General features: G+C 40.4%; 1 protein-coding gene across 1 annotated transcript; it reads right to left on the bottom strand.

The window, feature by feature from the left end:
• Nucleotides 1-82: 82 nt before the first annotated feature.
• slc25a43 (solute carrier family 25 member 43) lies at nucleotides 83-12,257 on the bottom strand. The gene is made up of 5 exons (XM_083980791.1): nucleotides 11,815-12,257; nucleotides 9,383-9,624; nucleotides 9,018-9,190; nucleotides 1,411-1,545; nucleotides 83-865 (listed from the first exon to the last, which is right to left on the bottom strand). Exons 1-5 carry the CDS (start codon nucleotides 12,084-12,086, stop codon nucleotides 653-655), a joined length of 1,035 nt encoding a protein of 344 aa, XP_083836917.1. The 5' UTR covers nucleotides 12,087-12,257; the 3' UTR covers nucleotides 83-652.
• Nucleotides 12,258-19,897: the final 7,640 nt, after the last annotated feature.

Below are 19,897 nucleotides of genomic sequence, written 5' to 3'. Positions count from 1 at the left end.
CAACTGCTATTATTCATATAAAATCTATATAATAACCCCCTTCATAAATATAAGTAGGAGCACATTAAGAATGAATGTGTGAGTGAAAAAGACATTTTAATATTCTAAGCACATTTCTTACATCACAATCCATGTTTGCACTCGCACATGATTGCTCATAACCTTCTAACATTTCGTCGACATTTTACAGTAAAAATATAAATCTATCTCACAGGCAGCCCTTTCATACAACATAGCGTATGGTCATAATGCTCACATTTTTAATGCACAAGCATTTGTAACCTACATGAATAAACTATGGCACTATTGATGAACTGAAATGAGCCCCAAAATAAATAATCAACTCATAAGGCACATATAATATTAGGTTAAAAACAGGGCTGGAAATACTTAAGAGAGTGAGTGAGTGAGTTATTCAAAGATAAATAATACTGTCAGATAAAATGATAGATAACAATGTTTTGAAAGAGGTAGACCACAGACCATACTGTAATGTAAATTCTTGATATTTACTTCTATGAGCATGAAACCTGAAACCTGATGTAGGCTATGTAATTATTGCAGACAAAAGCCTCGATTTGATGGTCAACTGTGGTCAGCAGTCAGCAGTCAGTAGTTCACGAGTTCACAAGACATCTTCCCACGTGAAGTGTCACCAACGGTTTCCAAAAGACGACTCCCCGGAGCCAAAGTTCCTGTTTCTTAAGTAGCGCTTCACCTCTTCCAGCTCGTGCGGCCCGAGGCTCTGGTCGACCCCCGGTGCGAGCTTGTAGCTCAGAGGTGAGATGATGTACCCGTTGCGGTAAAGGCAAACTTGCTTCCACATCTCGAAGCAGGTGAAAAAAAGGCCAAAGCAGGGTACGATCTGTGAAGATATGACGGAGATCAGTGACCTCAATCATGTGATTAAAAGCTCCGATCATAGACAAGGTTGTGGTCTGGTGTAGGCATTAATAAACCCTTTAATGTTTATTACGTTTTTCTTTTCATTCAGGCTGACTGGTTGATTGATTTTGGTTGGAAAAAAAGGAAATAAAATAAAAATGCCCCTAACAAGGCCTTGTATTTGTTAAACAACATACAGCTATCATGACATTGCTGCTGAAATAGGAGAGTGGAGCATGCCGTTCAAGAGACAGACTCTGCTCACCTTGCTCGTGACATTTCTGCTGTGACTTACACACTGAACATTACTTTCCATGCTCCACCCCTGTCCTCACTTACCCTTTTGTAAAGGCTACAATCCTTTCTACGTCATAAAGACGATCATGTTCATAAACACGTGCACTTATTTCAGTTCCTATTAGCTGCATCTACCACAAGATAATATAAAACCAGCACTCTGGCTCCATAGAGGATGTGAGATAATGATTAATGAAGAAATATTACTGATATATAAGTGAAACTTGCCTTAATTAAGTTGGCTGTAAGGCCGGTCCACAACGAGAGCATGCCTTTGTTTCTGACAACCTGTATGAAACAGTCAATCATCCCACTGAAATGGACATCAACGCCACCAAAATGGGGAAGACGGGCACTCTGCGCCTGAGAGGGGAATGAAAGTGAAAATAAAAGCCAATAAATCAGCCAAGTGTCACAGTGTGTCTGTAAAGTAATAACAAGAGAGGTCGGGGGAGGCATGACTTTGAAATAGCGCAGTAAATGAAAAGTGACCTTCTTGTCACTGTTTCCTGTAGAGTCTGATCAAATACCTGTCACCAGGGGTCTGCCTGACTGAACCAGTTTATCATTTCAACTCAAAGTAGAAACTGACCAGGATCAACTGTCTAAATATGAAACCATAAACTAAACTGTGCACGGCCAAGAAAGAGATAAAATGACAAATGAATGAACAATAAGTGCTGTTAAAATTTAATTTTGTTATTGGTAGTGTTGGTTTATTAAAGTGTATGAAAGTTCACTCGACTGTTCCTGTCTGCCACAGTCACACTGTGTCCTGTGCTTGGTTGTTAACCACGGTGACAGCTCCACAGGCTGACTGTCATGTGACGGGGGGAATGCATCTTTGAGCGTTTCAAGGTTCCCAAAGGGAACATGCAGCCACAGCGGCATTAGACTGGTCAAACAGACTAATTTGTAGAGGTAACATCAAACTAGCTGATGAGTTAAACAATACTCAGCTTAAATCATTACCCTAAGCTTCAGCAAACATCTCCAGCTGTCTTCTTATCATCTGTCCTAACATTTAATGTTTAACTTGTAGTGTATTTTCCACCTGAACATTTTTGCTTTAATATCTTGAATTATCTGATGTTTTTTATGGTGTTTTCTTAGCCTAAAAGTTAAGGGAAATGTCAGAAGTAAGTCACCATTTGGATAGGAACTTCATTTGTAATAAGTAACAGTTTATAGTTAAATGGAATAAATATGAATAAATTCAGATGTTACAAGAGAAAAGGCACATGCATACATTTACAGCAAGAGGTTTAGATTAGGTATCTAGCAGTAGTGTGGAATGTACCCTGAGAAATGTGTTTCTTGTCATCTACCCATCTCTGTGGGTCATAGTTTCTGGGGATACTGGACACTATCTATTCTTAAGTTAGCTTGGTCAAGAGGTTAAATGTCAGAAGACATAGGCTAGATTCTGTTTTTAGATCCTGTCTTTGACTGACCATCCTGGTCAGTTATATCCTTCTGTGGGAGAAGGTGGAGTTTTAGAAAACGTATATAAGGTTAGAGCTTTGGGCCAAGAGAGAGAGATCTCATATTGGGCCAGAGATGCTCCACGATTCGGCATTTTTGTACACTGTTCTTCTTCTTGTAATAAACTCTTTTTGAATGCAAGAAAAGACGTGTCGGCGGTGATCACTTCTATTCATCAACACATCAATATACCACATTTTTGGCGTCACGAACTTGGGCGTGTTTGTGCTCCCTTCAGCGTTTTTCTTCAGCTCTGACCAGCCGGCTCCTGCATCGACCTAGGCTTCTGAAAAGTGTGAGTTTTTCACAATATTGTGCACTGGTTTGCTCGAAGGAGCTGCTGTTTGCTGTTGGGTCACACCGTTAAAGAATCTTTGTGTGGGAATTTGTTGCTTTGATGATTTGAAGTAGATTACCGTTTTAAATTTTTTACTTTAAATTAAGGGTGCCTTAGGCCTTTGTTTGTCTTGGTCTTTTTGTTGTTTGGTTTTTGGTTTTAGGATTTTGTTTGCGTTATTAGCAACGCAAAAAGGGGGGAGGGGTGACGTATTGATTAAAAGGTGGTTGGGAAACATTTTATAGTGGGACTTTTTGAGTTAGAGACGGGGGTGACGTATTGATTAAAAGGTGGTTGGGAAACATTTTATAGTGGGACTTTTTGAGTTAGAGACGGGGGTGACGTATTGATTAGAAGGTGGTTGGGAAAACATTTTATAGTGGGATTTTTTGAGTAAATAAGAGTAAAAAGCTTGAATTAGTAACATGAGTTGAACTAAAATAAGCAGCAAAAATTGGTGACGGCGTCTGTGATCTACTCAGTAAGACATTGTAAGAAATGATACCGTGCAAGAGTTAGATATGGTTTCCTTTAACTACTAAACACAAAGAGTTTAAGTAGAGGAGCCTGTACACCTAAATAGTAAGACATGTGTTTTTGGTCGCTTTGTGAAAATTGGCTTTAAAAGGATTAAAAGAGGACAATAATAATAATAATAATAATAATAATAATAATAATAATAATAATAATAATAATAATAATAATAATAATAATAATAATAATAATAATATATACATGAATATTAAAGATAAGATATTTTGTCTTAATAAGCCTGAAAAGGACTTTTGATAAAACATAAAATATATGAGATTTTATGTGGTGGAGAATTTTTTGATAAAGCCTGATTAATTTTGGGAAAACACTTATTTAAAGTGAGAATCTTTTAGGAAAAATTATAACATTCTAGAGTTATAATAGAGAATTTTTGAAAGAAAGACTTGCAGTAGGGAGGTGTTTATTGCATCTAGTAACCTAATAAACTGTTTGTCTGTCTTTTCTTTTTGCGGAGCGAGAGTTCAAGGAGGAGACCAGAGCTCAAGGAGTGTGTCTAGAGATGGACAGAGGACAGCTGGCTAGCGTCACAAGGATTGAGATTTGCTGATGACAGCACCTGCATCTGAAACCAGTGACAAGGCCAGTGTGATTTTATCCATAAACTCTCTTTAATAAAATATCTGCATTTTAATGAATGTGTATATATTTGGTTATAAGTTGTTGATACACATTTAAAAGAATTGGTAGTAAGACAATTTTTTGATTTGGATTAATAGATTACATGCATTTACTCATGTACAGTATAAAACCGTAAGTTATATGCTGTAGTAATTTAGAAGGAAGACTTGGCAATGGACTGATCAATCAATCAATACAATATTAGCATTTTGGTTTAAATACTGTTAAGGGCTATAACTGTTTTAGGTTTAGGGTTTATTCTCCTTGAAGATGAGTTTGGGACACTTTTTCTTGTAATTCGATAAATTGTGTGTTGAGTGTTAACTTGTGGCATTGTGATTTTTCTTTATATGAGAACAAAAAGAGCCATTACAGTGTTAAAGATATACATTATAAAATCAGAAAGTGATTACTCCTGTTGAAGTAGTGCAGAGGAATAATCTTTAATTAATAAGCATTGCTCTGAAATTGACTAACCATGGTCAGTGGAAGAAACCCTCAATAGAGATATCATTTAAACAATAAAGTTGCTGGTGTCCATATATAAGGTGATCGGAAAAAATAAAATAAAATAATAAAAGTTAATAAAATTAAATAAAAATTAAATAAATAAAAAATAAAAATAAATAAATAAAATAAAATAAATAAAACTGGTAAAAAAAAAAATATATATATATATATATATATTATATATAAAGAGAAGAGAAACAGAGCTTGGAATTTTCCAGTTGCTTGAAAAAGAGGGGCAAAGATGGATAATGAGTGTCCTTCAAGAAAGCATGCCAAGAAAAAACCTGTTTCCAGGGAAGAAGAAGAGAAACGACAAACCTTAAGTAGGATTGATAAAAGTATAGATCAATGCCTTAAATATTTGGACCAATACACCACACCAAAAGGTCGGAGATTATTAGAAGAACAATTGCGGGACTTGCAAATGCAAAAGAAAAAGTTATTAAAAATCTTCTCTCAAAAATCACCAAGGAACGAAGATAAGATCTGTCCAGTGGTTATCAGAGGACAGAACCTGGTGTATAACCCTTGGGCTGATACATTTATGCCAGATTTATTTGAGCAATTACCCGTTCTTCAAGATGGAGCACATCCTTGGATTTTAAAGTTGGAAGAAATCATGGTGGGAACAAAGCCTACCATGGGAGACTTTAAGAGACTTCTGGTAAACATTATTGGGGTTCCAGCCATGGAAGAGATTCTACAGAGAGCTAGATATAATCGATATGTGGGATCTACTGTACATGATTCAGAGTTGTTTGCATCAAATAGAGGTTGACTGCATAGAGCGTTAAGAAAAACATTTCCAACACATGTACACCCTGACGACATTCTTATCGAGCCATTGGGACAAGAAGAAAATCCGAGAGCTTATGTGTCAAGAGCCCATCAGGTATGGAGAAATGTTACAGGAAATGATCCAGAGGGGAGTCTGATGGCGCAATTGGTCCTGCGAATGAAGATACAGCAGGGTTTACCCATACCAGTGAGTAGTATACTGGCAGAAGTAGAGGGTCTTGGAAGCATGGTAAAGAGTGTTTATATAGATCACATTGCACACCAGGTAGAGCTCCATAGGAAGAAAGAGCATGAACAGAAGGAGCAAGATCAGGAGACTCTTAGAAAAATTAATCAAATTCAGTTGGTAGAAAATATGAGGAAGGAGAAGAACCAGGCACTAGTTATGCAGAATCAGCCTGAGACAAATCAGTTCACACCACAGCCACATTTGCAACCACAGCTACAGTCACAGCCACATCTGCAGCCACAACCAAATCAGTTCCAGGCACCACAGCCTTATGCAATGGTACCTTTTGCTTATAATACACAGCCGACCTTTGGTCCACAGCAGCCAATATGGAGAGGAAGAGGTCGAGGAACTTTCGGTAGAGGAAGAGGTAATTTCAATCTAAATTTTCAACAAGCTTCTGAAGTGTGTTATGTCTGTGGATTGGTTGGACATTTTTCCCGTGAGTGTAACAAAATAGGAGGAAGAAATTTCAGGGGAAATTGCAGAGGAGCCCCAAGAGGAGGCTTTAGAGGTCAACCAATGACATTCCGGGGACTGGTGAATCCTTTTAGGGGTCTGGAGCCAAGATTTTAGGGATGTCCAGAAAACATGCATCACGAAGGATTGAAAATAACGCCCTCAAGACGTCTTAGGTCCAACGATTCAAGAGGCACATGGGTTGGCCCATGTTGCAAGGGGGGAGGTTATGAAGGAGTATGGATTGTATCTGCTTAAATAGGTTGATTGGGTTATAACTAGGTGAATGCTCAGTCACTTGCCAAGTTCACCAAGTTTTGTCAAATCTTTGCAAGGTTTTTGCTAAGTTTTTGTCTAGAGAAGTCATATGAGGACTTCTAGATTGAATATTCTTAGACAATGGATGAGAGTTTGTGAATAAAATTGCAAAAATTGATTTTGTAACAATAGAGATATAAGTCTAATGTGTTTATGTGCGTTTGATGTTTTAATGAGTAACTGTTGTTTGTCGCAAAAGATACTGCTGTGTTTTTTCATCTGTCCTCTTAGGATGATATTGGAGGAAGACAACCATAAGAGTGATTCTTCAGGGAACCTGAGTTCCTGAAAAGATGTATCTGATTGTGGACAATGAAGAATGGACTGAACGTGAACTAATGAAGTCTACAATGGGAACCGGACGCTGCAAAGGAGCTGCAGTGTCTTGATAATGTGATTTTATGTATGAAAGTTTGTCATTGTCAATGTTAGTATGTGGATATATTGGGACCTCAGATGTTTTCTTTTCTTTTTGGCGTTTAGGGAGATTAAAGTCAGGCAGGGAAAGGTCCAATGGAGGATCCGATGGGTTGACCAGCCTGAAATTGGATGTTGTTTTGATTTTATTTCTCTGAGGTACCCTTATGTATCTGCTTAGGTTATTATATGTAAAAGTCTTAGTAACTCTTTTCTAATTGGTCTGGAGTGCTAATATGTGGTTGCCTAAGGCAGAGGGACCGTGAGAGAATTTCCTGTCTTGATTGAATGAGGGATTTTAAGAAAGATGGCTGCCCGACAGGTTTTCACTCTCATACTCCATAAATTTGTTGTATTGTTAAACGTTATGCTGTTATTTCATACTGGTAAACATGACAGTGCTGTTTTCATTTTTCGAGACTCTACGAGCCTCGAAGGGGGGAATATGTAGTGTATTTTCCACCTGAACATTTTTGCTTTAATATCTTGAATTATCTGATGTTTTTTATGGTGTTTTCTTAGCCTAAAAGTTAAGGGAAATGTCAGAAGTAAGTCACCATTTGGATAGGAACTTCATTTGTAATAAGTAACAGTTTATAGTTAAATGGAATAAATATGAATAAATTCAGATGTTACAAGAGAAAAGGCACATGCATACATTTACAGCAAGAGGTTTAGATTAGGTATCTAGCAGTAGTGTGGAATGTACCCTGAGAAATGTGTTTCTTGTCATCTACCCATCTCTGTGGGTCATAGTTTCTGGGGATACTGGACACTATCTATTCTTAAGTTAGCTTGGTCAAGAGGTTAAATGTCAGAAGACATAGGCTAGATTCTGTTTTTAGATCCTGTCTTTGACTGACCATCCTGGTCAGTTATATCCTTCTGTGGGAGAAGGTGGAGTTTTAGAAAACGTATATAAGGTTAGAGCTTTGGGCCAAGAGAGAGAGATCTCATATTGGGCCAGAGATGCTCCACGATTCGGCATTTTTGTACACTGTTCTTCTTCTTGTAATAAACTCTTTTTGAATGCAAGAAAAGACGTGTCGGCGGTGATCACTTCTATTCATCAACACATCAATATACCACAAACTCTTTTAAAGGAGACAGAAAAGAGACAAATCCCTAATTAAAATGATTCTGTAACAGAGGTCTTTATAATAAGGGGACATGCTTGTGATTGTTTGATAAACTGGACACACACAACTCTCAACTTGTCTGATAGTTACTGGCTATCTTTAGAGAACTTATCTATAGCTTCTGCAGACCCGGGACATATTCATATTCACATTCTCAGCTGCTGTTGAACCTTGTGGTAGCTAATAATAGGCTGATAAAACCGGATGTAGTATTCTGTCCTCTGCAGCGCCATTGTTCGCCATGTGTCCTCTCTAACATGCAGGAGGCATCTCTGACTTCATCTGGTGGTAACATGGTGCTGCAGGCTGACATGTTTTCCTCCATGACCACGGTGTTTTAAAAAATAATCAGGAAATGTCCTTCATTAAGTTTCAAAATACTGACTTATACTGAAGCTAAAGAGTAAACATATAACCACCTGTTTCAGGAATACAACTTTCCATGATCAGAAACATTTAGCAACCATGTATGGCCAAGCTGCATTTACAACCTCCCACTGCCCCCTTGTGGAGTAAAGGTGGTATTACAACCAGTATTCTGTACTTGCTACACTTCAAACCTGTTGTGTTTGGGTTTATTGTCTGTTAATACAGATACAAAATAATGTAAACAAGTTTATAGGGAGGTATAATAGACATGTTTAGGGGGAAGTAGTTGGTTTAGTTGAAATATCTATTATATGCCTGTGCACTCGTCTGCAGTCAAGAAGAGATCTCTAGAAATCCTATCAATTAATATTTTCTTTTAAAATACCATTAAATATACAACTAATTGCAAACTAGGTTGACAAACCCAGGATGCAACTTGATCACTTTTACACGCTGTCCTATTTTAACTGCTGACTTCCTTGTCTTTATCTGATCGAGTTGTTTTCATGTTTCCTGTTTAGTGTGTGTGCGTTTCACTTCTTTAAAAAAAAAAAAAAAAAAAGCAAAGGTCACATCCTGAAAAAGTGTTGTGGTGACTCACCTGCATCTTCCTCTTTACGGTTTCAAAAGGGTACGAGAGGGTTTGAGACACTCCTGCTGCCAGACAGCCACTAATGAAGTTTTGAAGGGGAGTGAAGCGAAACGGAGGCTCCTGCCAGAGCCTGTCCAAGTTGGTGTAGACGGCGTAGCATCCCACAGAGAAGGGAAAAGCACCTGACGACAGATGGATACGGAAAATGTGGTGAAACGTTATGAATGATATGTATACCACAGATGAGTTGGGCTCTAAGGATGAACAAAAATGCTTTTAATAAGGTCACTAGACGGCAGGACTAGCTATTTTAAAAGCATTCAGGTTCACTGCCCATTGAAAGTGAATTGATTTGGATGGATATGCCTGCACACCTAGGACAGTGAGGGAGAAGCCCCTGTAGAGAGCCAGAAGGCCTTCGCTCCTGTAGATCTTTGATAGAGTGTGAACAACGCCGATGTACGTGGGCTGTCTGCAGTTCTGAGCGACGAGCCTGGTCTCCACCACCTCCAGCGGGTACGTGGCCAGAGCAGCAGCGATGCCGGCTAGCCCACCGGCAAATATGGCCCTCCACTGAGAGATGAAGCCCAGCTCGTCCATGTGGAGGTGGACGAACCTGCACACAGAGGAGGGAAACATAAATCACACTTAGACATAGAGCCTGCACAGATCTCACAGTAAAGGCTTTTTTTGAACTTGTTTTAGTAGTTTGGTGGGATTATTTGACAGATGTTGGCCTGTAAGTGTGAACATTGATTTTATGTTTGGTTTAATTTATCAGTGTGTATTCTTCTCCACTTTCCAACCCCAGCGTTCACCCTGTGGTCTTGAAATATGAACCCCCGTGCAAATTCATGTTAGAGGCAATCAGCCCATTTACCAACTAGATGAGTGACAGTTTATGTATCACAAGCAAATCTGATGACAGATAGGCTATATTAAATGCCTGATCTGCAATCTTTAAATGAACTTGAATTTAATGTAGACATTTCACGACAAAATAACAAACATCTGCTGAGTTCAGCTTTGAAACTATATGAGCATGCTTGATATTAAACAACTCATCACTCAATTCAACAAAACATGTCCCTTCAGATTCTGGGAATCTCATATTTTCAGTTAGTTTGTAAGACTATATAGGCTAAATAATCAAAAAAAAATATCAAAATGGTTTTTAATAACAAATTAAAAATGTTATTTGTTTTACTAGTCTAGTGATTTCAACCTTGTTTATAAGTGTTTCTTAAACCTAATCCACCTTTTCTACTTTGTGTTTTGTAGCTTTATATGTAAAATAAATGAGTAGGCTATGTGTGTTATGTTTCACCTGTACTTTCACTTTATTTAAAAGGTCACGAGACCGGAGACAGTAGCCTATAGGCCGCTACTCCTCAAAACAACACCTGGTCATGTGTGTGTGGCAGATGAGAGGAGAGGGACATATAGGAACACGATGTACAGTACAGTCCTACAGAGGTTTTCCACCGGGGGCAGGGTGGTGGTGTTTACATCCACACGTGTCCTGAACCGTGAGAGAGTCCGATAGCGGCAGCTTCAAACCCGTCCACAGGCCGGTAATACTGTATGTATGACTCTACACTGGATTACTGTTGTCACGGTTTGTTTTGAGCCACGCTGTCGGCTCTGCGGTTTGTTTTATCCTGTAGTAACCTAACAGAAGTAGAGTGAGGCGTGGGCCCTGAGTACTGCCTCGCAGGTAGCACTTCCGCTCACGTCAGGCACCAGTCATTAACCATAACAACTCTATAAAGGGATATGCACAACCTTTATCTTATGCATATAGCATAAACGCGCTATAAAATCCAACTGGTACTGCGTTTCTTTATTCTAAAGACAAGGTAAATTGCAGTAAGTTCAATTGGCAAAGAAGGATAATTGAGCTGCAGAGCTATTCCTACAACTATTAATTCCCCCTATCATTTCTGTCACTGTTGATCTGTTTCAAGTATGATTTGATGATTTGAAGTGACAAATCCTCATACTACAAGCTGAAAGCTACTGTTTTGAAAAAGGGACACAAACAGCTGCCAATTATTTTTTGAATAATAGCTATAATTACCTATTGATTATTCACTGCATTGTTGTAGTAGTTAGTATTTAGGTGTAACATTTAATATTTAGATTTAACTATCTAATATATTTCTAAGAATAAATATTGTTGTAAATGTGCTAAAAAGTGACTTTCAAAAATTCACACCACTTTTCCTATTGTTTGTAGCTAAATGTGATAAAATGTTGCTGTCATTTTCAGCATGAGCCGCTTTACAAACGATGCCCCATAGTTACTGATCACTGACTAATTGATTCCGTTTTTCATTGATTGTACACACAAATCATAGACTGTATATAAAGACATAAACCCGTCGACACAGAGCTTCCTGTGAGACAACACTCAGGGCACAGTTGAACCCTCTCACTTTAAAATATCGACTGAGCAAATCCTGCCTCCTGATTGGCTGACATAATGAGGTGCGTCTCGTACGGTAAAACGGGAAGTAGCTACACGGGTGAAAATAAACAAACACTTAGAAACGTAAGCTTTTTGCTACTTTATCGTATCAAACAACACACGGCTGTCGTGTAGTTTGAGATTTACCGAGTGTTAGATGTTGTTATTGTTGTCATCAACTCTCTGTGTTCACACCACACAAACTGGCTAAGTCAGCTGACCAAGCTAACAAGCTAATGAAACATAAATACAAACCCCATGACTCGTTAATAAACAGATTCAACACGAAGAAAACAAATTACACACAAAAAAAAATGTGGATTCAGCTTGACTCACTTCTTGTACATAGTGAGATGAACTGCGTTGTAAGGGAACAGCCGCAGACAGGAGGCGAGGTTTCCTTTCCAAAAGCCCCGAAGTCCTTCATGTTGGTAGATGAGCAGGAAACTTTGACAGAAACCTCTCTTACAGTGGAAGGTGCCCACCTGGCTTTTGATTTTCACCACCTCCAGAGGCGACGTGACGCTTTTGCTGAAAAACCCGGCGAAACCGACGCACATGAAGCCCTGAGAGCCGGTGAGTCTGTTGTCCTTCTTCACCGAGGCCATCCCCGAGCAGCAGCAGCAGCAGCCCCCAGCCTGGACCTAGTGGGTCAGTTTCCTCTCTCCGAGCGACAGGAAAGGACTTCGTGTTTGTTTGTTTGTTTGGTGGTTGGTTTGTTTGTTTACACAGGTTGGACATCTAAATATAGAGCGCGAGGAGGAGGTGGTGTCCCGGGACCCTCTCCTGTCCTGTCCTGTCCAGCGGTGTTATGTGACAGACAGTCAGTCAGACACGTCACGCGGAGCAGCAGAGCCGAGGTGAGCTGAAGGGACGAGGCACTGCCGCTGGAGGGCGCTCTCCTCTCTGACACACACACACACACACACACACACACACACACACACACACACACACACACACACACACACACACACACACACACACACACACACACACACACACACACACACACACACACTGCCCTCAGATTATGACACGTTAGGCTACACATTGTTATTACACAGGGGAGGGCATTGTCCTGTGTGGCCAGATGTGTCATCATGTGTCCTCAGATTTAACTACTCTACGAGGGACAAAAAATGACATAAGAATAAATAAATACATTTTGCAAGTTAGAAATGCTATTTCTTTCTTTCTTTCTTTCTTTCTTTCTTTCTTTCTATCTATCTATCTATCTATCTATCTATCTATCTATCTATCTATCTATCTATCTATCTATCTATCTATCTATCCAAACTTTACCAATTAATTTCTTTACGGAATGTATTTCCACATTTCTGCTTTTATGTTTATTTATTTATGCTTTTGTTTATTTCCCCTTTTATTTATGAATGTATATGCATTTTCTCTTACAGTAACTTGAGCTCACACTTTGGTGCTGATGGTATTTCAGGGGTCAGGGTTCATTGTCTCTGTAGGTGGCGCCATAGTCCCACTTTTTACTTTATTTGATGGCACTGAGGTGAAATAAGCAGAATATCCCACTCATTTACAAGACTATGTTGTTTTAACAAAACATATAAAAGGGGAGAGTTTCAATGTACGTTGTTGATGTTTTTTTTCTCAGAATGAAAGTATTTTTTATTTAATTTAATTTTTTTATTGAATGTTCTCTGCAAAATTGTTTCCATGACACCTATGGATAAAGTAACAGTATATTTATGCTGCACAACAATGTATCATGTGTATCACTGTCACTGCAGTTTGCATGTGTAGTTTACTACTAGCCCAGTCTAGTCTGGCTGACTGATAGTCATGTATGTTATCTTCAATTATTTCCTATGAAAGATCCTGGTGTCACTATGTCCAGCGACACTGTGACACATTCCTGCACCAGTCTGCTCAGTTATCTTTCATCCAACCAGCCAGGGAGACAGATCAGGTTTGATTTACTGTATAACTGTATTTGCCAGCAGGGATCTGTTGTCACTGTCTTGTCTCATGCACCGTGTTTGTTTTCTCCTTGTCTCTGCCTGCCAGGAGCGCCTCCCTCCCCTGCCGGGCTGACAACCTCAGATGCATTCGACGAGCCCACCTTCTGTCTGCGGCTGGACCACTTGGCTCCTCCACAAAGGCTCTCTGGAATAACAGAGCCAAGCAGAGGAAATGACGGCCTGATCACAAGAAGTTCCCCCTCACTCCCCCTCTCGCTGCCTGACTGGGGGTGGAAGGAGGCTGCGTCTGTATCTGCGGTGTGTGTATGTGTGTGTTAATGGGATACTTGCTTTCACCTCTGAAAAGGCTAGATATAATTTTGATGCAGTGATGGGGAAACAAGTGCAGAGCAATTTTCTGCTCTGTGACATGTGTGGATGCTGGACTTGAATTTCAAACTACTAGTTTAAGGTTCAGGGGTATTTGAAGGTAGCAGATGAATACGGTTTTGATAGCCGGGGTGATAAGGCCAGTAAGATGAGCTAACAGAAGGCTGTTACACTTCGTCTCCTCAAAATGATAAAAGACGCCCATGTTGACAATTCTTTGATCTCATTGTGACGTGGTGGGTATAGTTTGTAATAGACAAGATAATGGGCTGGGTTTCTTTTAAGATAAGTGGTGCGACGTGGACTCATGCTGCATCTTATCAATTAATGCTTCAGCAATCAAGCAGGACACCACCAAGAATCTGTTGCCACTCTGTCTCCTTGTTGTCCTTCCTCTGCCCCTCACGCTGCCGCTACACAATACAGATAGAGCACTGCCTTCTTCCTGTATGTATAACCATCAACCCCCACCTCCTTCTCCTCCTCCTCCTCCTCCTCAATGAGCTCTTCCTCCATGAAGCAAAGCAGTGCGGGAGCAGCCTGCGTGCCTTTGTGTCTCAGGGACCGGCACGTAGCAGTAGGTGTAGGCTGGCTGAGGCATTGTCATTCTCTGGATGTCATGCGCAAGTCGACCCTTGATCTCCCACTTTGAAGTGCATTGCTGCAGGGACCTGATGAGAGAGAGAGCACTGTGTGTATATATCCGTGTGGTGGCGTGTGAGCTCACAGGCGGTCAACAGAGGGCGCCCGATACCAGAGAGGCTGTGGCTCAGGAGCTTTCAGAGTTTCTGCCTCACAGACTGGTGCCAGGCGTACACACCGCTGCAATAAAATTCTCACCTCATTATCTTGAGACAGTCACATCACAGGCCTCTGTTGGCGAGGGAGGGGAGAAAGAAGGGAAGAAAGGGATGGGACGGGGGAGGGGATAACAGGCCTGGGTGGGTGACACCAGAGTCTGTCTGTATGCGAGTGTGTCTTTTTTTTTTTTTTTGTGAGAAAGATCAGGCATGTAGTCCTACAATTCACTGTGACACCATTTCGACACCTCTCCCAACAAGGCTCAGGCCAAACTGCCGCACTCCCCGGCTCACTTAACAGGAATGGGAGACTTGTTATGCATAGAGGCCTCATTTTGGATTAATGGTTTCTGTGATGTGTTAAACTGTGAAAGGTTGTCAGGGTTTGTTAGGAATAGTAAATGCAATTTTGCACCTCATTACTGGGAACAGCCTTTATTACAGACATTGAGGCCACTGTTATCTCAGCCCTGCGGACCAGTTTAACAGTGTTAAAATACATTGTATAGAGTGTAAAGCAAGCAGCCGTAAATGTGTAGCCTTAAGGAATTATTTCATGCAATAATTGTAAAAGTGCTGATGCACAAATTATTATGTAATGTGGGTTTAATATAGGCTACACAACCGGTTGTTGCTTTTTTTAAACAGTGGTTTGTGTAAGATTATATCATTGTTGCTTTTTTGTTGATTTCTCTTTTCCTTGTAAAAACTTAACAAGGAATGATGCATTACCTATTTAGCCAGGATGTAGATGACCAGGAGGCCCATTGTCTGTGAGGATGCAGAGGAGAACTTCTGGCAGCTGGTGTCCCCTTATCTTCCCCCTGTACAGCCAATAAATCAATATCAAATCTAAGGAACAGGAAGCCAGATGGCCTTCCCACAACCCACTAGGCCACAGCGCTCAGGGCTTGCTTGGCTACTGTACCACCAGTGCATGCAGCAGCCCTTTGAAGACATACACATTCAACAAGCAGCTCAATGAATGACTAAAGGGAACAAATAAGCTGTTACGACTCTGCTCAAATCAGTGTTTGTGTTTCCATCCACATCAAAGGGCCTGATGTGTTTGATATGCAGACCCCCACACCTTGATCCGAGCCATGTACAGGTAGAGGGAGGAGCAGTCCATTGAGAAGGAAGAGGTTCATGTGGTCGCTTCTCTCAGCCCTGGCTTGAGGGTAGTTGACCCAGACGAAGGGTCTGGTGGTGTCTCTTGTTCCCCAGGGAGCTATTGCTCCTTAGACCCATCACTAGACACATTATTTATTGGAGGGGGGTGGTTGTTTTCATGCTTGTAAGGAATATTTGCAGGTATTTACACAATAGGATGCATCATTTTGGATTTAGAGATTCAAGGATGTAGAAGATTAACTGCGGTGATGATAGCAGGAAGACAAGTTTGTGTAGCATCTGATGTTCGGCTCAGAGTAGGGTCAGTGAGGTCACTTACCTAAATACGTCCCGCCAGACTCATCTTGATTTCTGTGTAGGTCAGGGGTCGGGTTAAACAGTAGTTTGATTGAATGGCTGTTCACAGGCCAGTGTGAAATGCCGGCTCTATTGCAATGTGGGAGTGGGGAGGAGGGGAGGAGGGGGGCTTTCTCTGGCCTTTGTGTGGCCCATGGTCTTAGAGCACGGACCCATTGTTAGAGGCTGACCAGCCAGCCCCTCAGACTCTCCTTTGCCCTGCTTTGTCTCGAGCAGCGTGACCATTTCCTTCATCCAGGTCAGGGCAGGGTCGTGACTTTGGACACCAGTCCTCCCTGTCTTGTCTGTCTGCCTGGCCGGTTTACTCATAAAAGTATGCAACACAGACAGATGCACTGTTGTCACATGTCAGCGTTAAAGATGTGGCTGCGCTGAGGAACATTTGTAAACTAAGAGAATCACATTTGATCAAAAATCAAATGTGCAGCATGAAACCAAAACAACAGACTAACCCACCTGAGATTACATACTATAAGTGAGACCAATATGTTTTTTTTTGCATGTGTAGACACTTACATTGATCTTTGGTGCACAAGTCGGAGTACATTTATGATCAATATAATTTGCATGGTGGCAGATATGTCACTTGTGTCTTTTTGCGAGTGTGTAAAACACACTAGCACACGCACAGAGCTGAGATAACCTCTTTACTGCCTTGAAGTGTGCGAGTTATGCAACCATGGAGGTTTTAGAGTAGTGGACAGCACCCTTCTTCTGTCCCCAGGTCGGACCTGCCTTATCACGGCCTGGCCATCACGGTGATAAGAAGAGGAAAGGCCAAAGGGCCATAAGGAACAGTGTGCATGGTTCAGGTCAACAGTGTGAGGAGGCTGGACTGAAAGGGGAGGGAAGGCGGACAAGAATATTATCTGATAAGAATCACCGAGGTCTTTTGATCTGTGAGGGCTGATCCTGGGCTACAGGGTGTCATGCTGGGTGGACGAGCAGAACGACACGGCAGGTACAAACAAGCGAACCCTTGAAGATCATCTGGGGCTAAAACATATTTACACAGGGAAGACCTGAAAGACTCTGCTGACTCACATACATCTTGTGTTTTAATCACAAAGCATGAACGTCTCATTTACTGATCAAATTTTGGTTACCATCCTGTTGCTGCATGCAGATAATTGTGTTTTTTTGTAGTAGTATACTTATTAGTATACCTTTACCAGTCTAAGCCAAAATCGGTCAACAAAATTGTTCTCCACAAATGACTTTGAGTCCCTTGAAGAGAGGCTTGACTGTCACACTGTGGTCTGGTGGGTTTTGACTCATAAGTCACCAATTAAAAGCCGTCATGTGGCGGACCAGACAGGACCTGGGGCTGTAGTGCAAGCTGTGGCCTGAACCAAATGCCTCGCTGTCTTGCCCAGAGCAAGATGGGGTGGGGGGGAATTGTTTTTTTGTTTTTTTGCCTTGAGCTGGGGGGTGGGTTAGCAAGCTGCCGCAAAGTTAAAGTGTCCCTTAGCAACAGTTAATGGTTAAAAACAAAGGAACAGATAAATATGTACTCTTTTTTTTTTTTTTTTTTTTACAGAAGAAGGGCCAGTGAGGTGTCACACTTGAAAGCTGAAATAAAAGTTTGGTGGTGTCTTATATTTTCTTCTAAGGCTCAATACATTCGATAAAAAAGAGCTTATTATAGCTTCTTTCTCTTTGCCATAAACCTCCTCTGAATGACCCTCATTACAATAAACTGTAGTTAAGTGGGTACTGTAGTTTATTTTTAGATGATCCCATCCACATTATTTGCTACTATAAATACTCACTTGCACCAAATGTCTATTAATCCACAGATGTAAATAGTCTCATAATGAATGCACTATTTCTACACCTGTTTGAAACAATGGCCAGTTGGGCTAGGGAGTGGTTTAGTCATAGGAAAGTACATATTTCTAAAGATTTGCATTTCCAGCAGTAACAGAAAGTTATAAAAAGTCAGAGTGAGAATGTTTTGAGACATTTATTTTCTGTCAGTTTTTGGAGTTTCCCCTTTGATTTGCTGACAAGAACAAAACTGCTGAAGACAGCAAGCCTCATCCTTTAATAAGGTTATTTTCAGATAATCAGATGAGATCGCCACAAAGCCGGTTTTTATTTTTAACGTGAGCCAAACAGAGCAGCATCCTTACTATTTTAAGAGAAACTTTTCACCTCACATCTGGAAAATAAGAAATTATGATCTCTTTTTTTGTTCACATCAAGCCAAGACAATGACAACAAAGTATCAGCAACCTGTTACATCCACGCTCCAATTAAAAGAATTAAGATGTAAGAGGCCTTCATTATCAGCTCTCTCTGAAGGACATCAAAGGCCGCGGCGTAGTGAGAGTGCAGCTGCCCTGATGGTGTGAGTTTCTCCTCTCTCACTCCAGAGGAACTTGTTTGTGTTGAGGATGTTTACTGATCCCAGGAAAGACAAACAGCCGCTTTCTTGTTTGTAGGTACCGCAACTCAAACACTGAGATCTGTGTGAGTGTGTATGTGCGAGAGAGAGAGAGAGAGAGAGAGAGAGAGAGAGAGAGAGAGAGAGAGAGAGAGAGAGAGAGAGAGCAAGTCAGAGCTTCAGGATGTCTTGTATTGTTAGGTCATTGTTTATTTTGTCTCTGTCTTTTCACTCCACTTCCAAGGTTCCCATCAGACCCCGGCCAAATTCAATGCTGTGAAATATAATTGAAAAAAAAGAAAATAAATCATAAAGACATGAGTCATAAATGCACACCAAATGCAGACACAAACACCACACATAATGTATCTGAAATCTGCATATAGTAAGAAATTCCTATTATGATAAAATACTTTATTCTAATATTACATGGATTCATCCCTCTGTCTGGTGTAAAAACATCAACAACAACAAACATTTAAACTGTAGGATATCTACATGTACTGTTTGTATCCAACCATTTCTCAAAGAAACTGAGTTTTACTCCCTCACCCGAACACACGGTGTCACTCTTCCTCATCTAGTGAGTGCAGAGACCTCAAACCTCTCAGTGCTGTTTGGTGCCACATGGACCAGTACCCTCATGCTGTCAGCTTGTTGTAAACAATGGTTTTTGGCATAATTCAGACAGCCACCATGAAATATGAGCACATCATGTGCTTTATATGTCATGGTCACACGTTTGAGATGCTGAGATGATCAGCACAGTATTTCTTTTAATATTATCTTGATATAACAACATCAAATTGTATCAGAATTGTGTATATTATGTTAATTTCATTTTATTTTTTAAATTGCAGATAATGTATGTTGTGTTTTTATTTTGTTGTATTTGTTTGTTTTGTTTTTTTTCTACAATGACAATAAATGATCTATCTATCAATCTATCTATCAATCTATTTATCAATCAATCAATCTATCTATCAATCAATCAATCAATCTTTTTTTATTACATTTGGGCTATAATAGCGGATGAATACACTGTGCTTTTATTTACAAAGTTAAAATATGGGTTAAGCCACTTCCTCATAAAAAATTCTGACAATTCCCATTTAGCTCATAATTGATGTGAAGCTAACATGATTAGTATGGCCTCGCTTCCTGGCTGTCGTATGAAATACAGACCAATTGATGTTTGAATTGTCACCATGGAGGGTCTCATTCTGTGAGCTTGTATCAGCAAATGTCACTTTGCATTGAGGCTTCCTTCCACAGATATAAATCCTGGGGGAAACGGGCTTTCACAGAGAGGTTTTATGGCACAGAGACTTCCCTTCCATTCTGCAGGGGGTAAGGAGCTTTACACCGGGTCTTCATGTGTCACAGCTCTTTTAACTGGCACAGTCCCCAAA

Source organism: Trachurus trachurus (assembly GCF_905171665.1).
Source record: "Trachurus trachurus genome assembly, chromosome: 10".
In the NCBI taxonomy this organism is placed as follows: domain Eukaryota; kingdom Metazoa; phylum Chordata; class Actinopteri; order Carangiformes; family Carangidae; genus Trachurus; species Trachurus trachurus.
Note: the sequence above shows the minus strand (reverse complement) of the source record. Positions and strands in the feature narration are given on the sequence as shown.